General features: G+C 51.7%; 1 protein-coding gene across 1 annotated transcript; it reads left to right on the top strand.

Annotated features, from left to right (window-relative positions):
- The first annotated feature begins 10 nt into the window (after window positions 1-10).
- LOC125523232 lies at window positions 11-951 on the top strand. Its single transcript, XM_048688285.1, has one exon. It carries the CDS (start codon window positions 311-313, stop codon window positions 875-877), a length of 567 nt encoding a protein of 188 aa, XP_048544242.1. The 5' UTR covers window positions 11-310; the 3' UTR covers window positions 878-951.
- The last annotated feature ends 1,438 nt before the right edge of the window (window positions 952-2,389 follow it).

The following is a 2,389-nucleotide window of genomic DNA, read 5'->3' as shown; positions in this document are numbered from 1 at the left end:
TAGTTAGCTTGAAGAACATTTTTATATTATGAGATGGAGGGAGAAGTTTCTTTGAAAATGTAAATCTAGTCTCAACAAAAAATTGCAGGTAATTAAGCTCGTCACGCGCGCTTGATTAGTCAATTGATGGTGTCTATCCGTATCATATGAGCAGATACAAGGCCTAGCCGGCGAACAGCCGTCGGCGCCGGAGGACGGGTGGGTCATCTGCCGGGTGTTCAAGAAGAAGAACATCGTCGTGCAGCGCCAAGCTGGCCAGAACCGCGGCGGTGGCGGCGCAGCGTCCAGCAAGCTAGTCGGCGCCGGTGCCATGGAGAGCAGCCAGAGCAACTGCTCGTCGACGTTGATGGCCGGCAGCGACCGCGCCAAGGCGCAGATGATGCACTGCTCCGCCAGCGACGACGGGCTCGACCACATCCTCAGCTACATGGGCCGCTCATCCACGGCATCGTGCAGGCAGGAGACCAAGCCCACCAACCCATCATCGTCAGCGCTGGACCACCTGATCAACAGCGCGTGCCACAGCGGCAGCAGCACCCTGTACGACAAGTTCATGAAGCTCCCGCCGCTCGAGCACGTCGTCCCCAGCGGGATCCTGCCGCCGCCGGCCGAGTACGGCGGCGACTGGGACGATCTTGACCGGCTGGCGGAGTACGAGCTCAACGGCCTTTCCGACGCCGCGACAACCAAGACGACCAACGGCATGTCCTACGTCGTGGACGAGCTCGGCGGCGCCACGGCCTACTCCGGCGGTGGCACCCTACACGCTTACTCCGTCACTGGGGCTGGCGACGGTGACCTGTGGAGCCTGGCGCGGTCGGCGTCATCGCTACAAGCCGACTTGAGGATGACTTGTTTTAACGCTGTCGGATGCTGACACTGTCGTAGCCCAAACTTGCTTATTTTTTATACGGATATTTTTTGTATATAGAGCTGATTCACTCGCACGCACTAGAGGAGTGTCCAGATTCTACATAAGAGCATCTTCAGAGGCACAAGAATATCAAGCGCCATAATAGTTTTACGGCGTCACTGTAGCATTTTTAACGCGCTGCAGCTAATATTGGTTTTTCACATGCCCAAAAACACGCGCCCAAAAACACACGCAGTGCAAATTATGAAGCATGCGGCCCAGCACCCAACATTTGCAGCGTGCAATGACGCTTTTAAGCGCGAGCATTAAATTGTTTTGCATGCGCATTATTTTGAAGTATCTGCTGGAGTGTCTTCGGTACACAAAAAGAATGGTTTTTAATGCGCAGAGCAGTTTTTGGGCGCCTGTTGGAGATGCTCTAACGAGATGCAGAGTCTACATGTCCAAAGAAATGTTGTCATAAAAAAGTAAAAGTAGATAAATAACCTAAGATGGAGGAGGTCCTATCCAAAGACTAGACAACCATCCATGATTGCAAAACACCTCCCTCTGCCGGAGCCTTCTTCATCAACTTTGCTGCAATGATGAGCATGTGTGGATAGTGCTCTTTGGACTATGGGTTCAAAACAGTAGCTATGTGACATCTGCTCTACGTCGGTTTTCAATACAAATATCTCATGAGCTGTCTAACATTATTGTGATCAGTTTGATGTAATTCTCCATGTGTTTGAACGGAGAGAGTAATAATCTATCTCAGTGATAGAAAGATAAAAAAGGCTTATAGTGTAATATTGTCACTAAGGATAAAAATATATCTGCCTAGTTATCTCGGCGATGAGCAAGATGTAAAAATAATATACCATCAAGATTATTGTTGGGGAACGTAGTAATTTCAAAAAATTTCCTACGCACACGCAAGATCATGGTGATGCATAACAACGAGGGGAGAGTGTGATCTACGTACCCTTGGTAGATCGACAACGGAAGCGTTTGGTTGATGTAGTCGTACGTCTTCACGGGCCGACCGATCAAGCACCGAAACTACAGCACCTCCGAGTTTTAGCACATGTTCAGCTCGATGACGATCCCCGAACTCCGATCCAGCAAAGTGTCGGGGAAGAGTTCCGTCAGCACGACGGCGTGGTGACGATCTTGATATACTACTGTCGCAGGGCTTCGCCTAAGCCCCACTACAATATTATCGAGGACTATGGTGGCTGGGAGCGCCGCACATGGCTAAGAATAAGATCACGTGGATCAACTTGTGTGTTTCTGGGGTGCCCCTGCCTCCGTATATAAAGGACTAAAGGGGGGGTGTGGTCGGCCTAGGAGAGGCGCGCCAGGAGAGTCCTACTCCCTCTGGGAGTAGGATTCCCCCCCCCCCCCCCCCCCATCCTAGTTGAAATAGGATTCGCTGAGGGGGGAAAAGAGAGAGGGGCCGGCCCCCTCTCCTTGTCCTATTCGGACCAAGGGAGGGGAGGGGCGCGCGGCCCATGTTGGGCTGCCTCTTCTCTT

Source organism: Triticum urartu, chromosome 7 (assembly GCF_003073215.2).
Source record: "Triticum urartu cultivar G1812 chromosome 7, Tu2.1, whole genome shotgun sequence".
In the NCBI taxonomy this organism is placed as follows: domain Eukaryota; kingdom Viridiplantae; phylum Streptophyta; class Magnoliopsida; order Poales; family Poaceae; genus Triticum; species Triticum urartu.
This window is presented reverse-complemented; position numbering and strand designations above follow the sequence as displayed.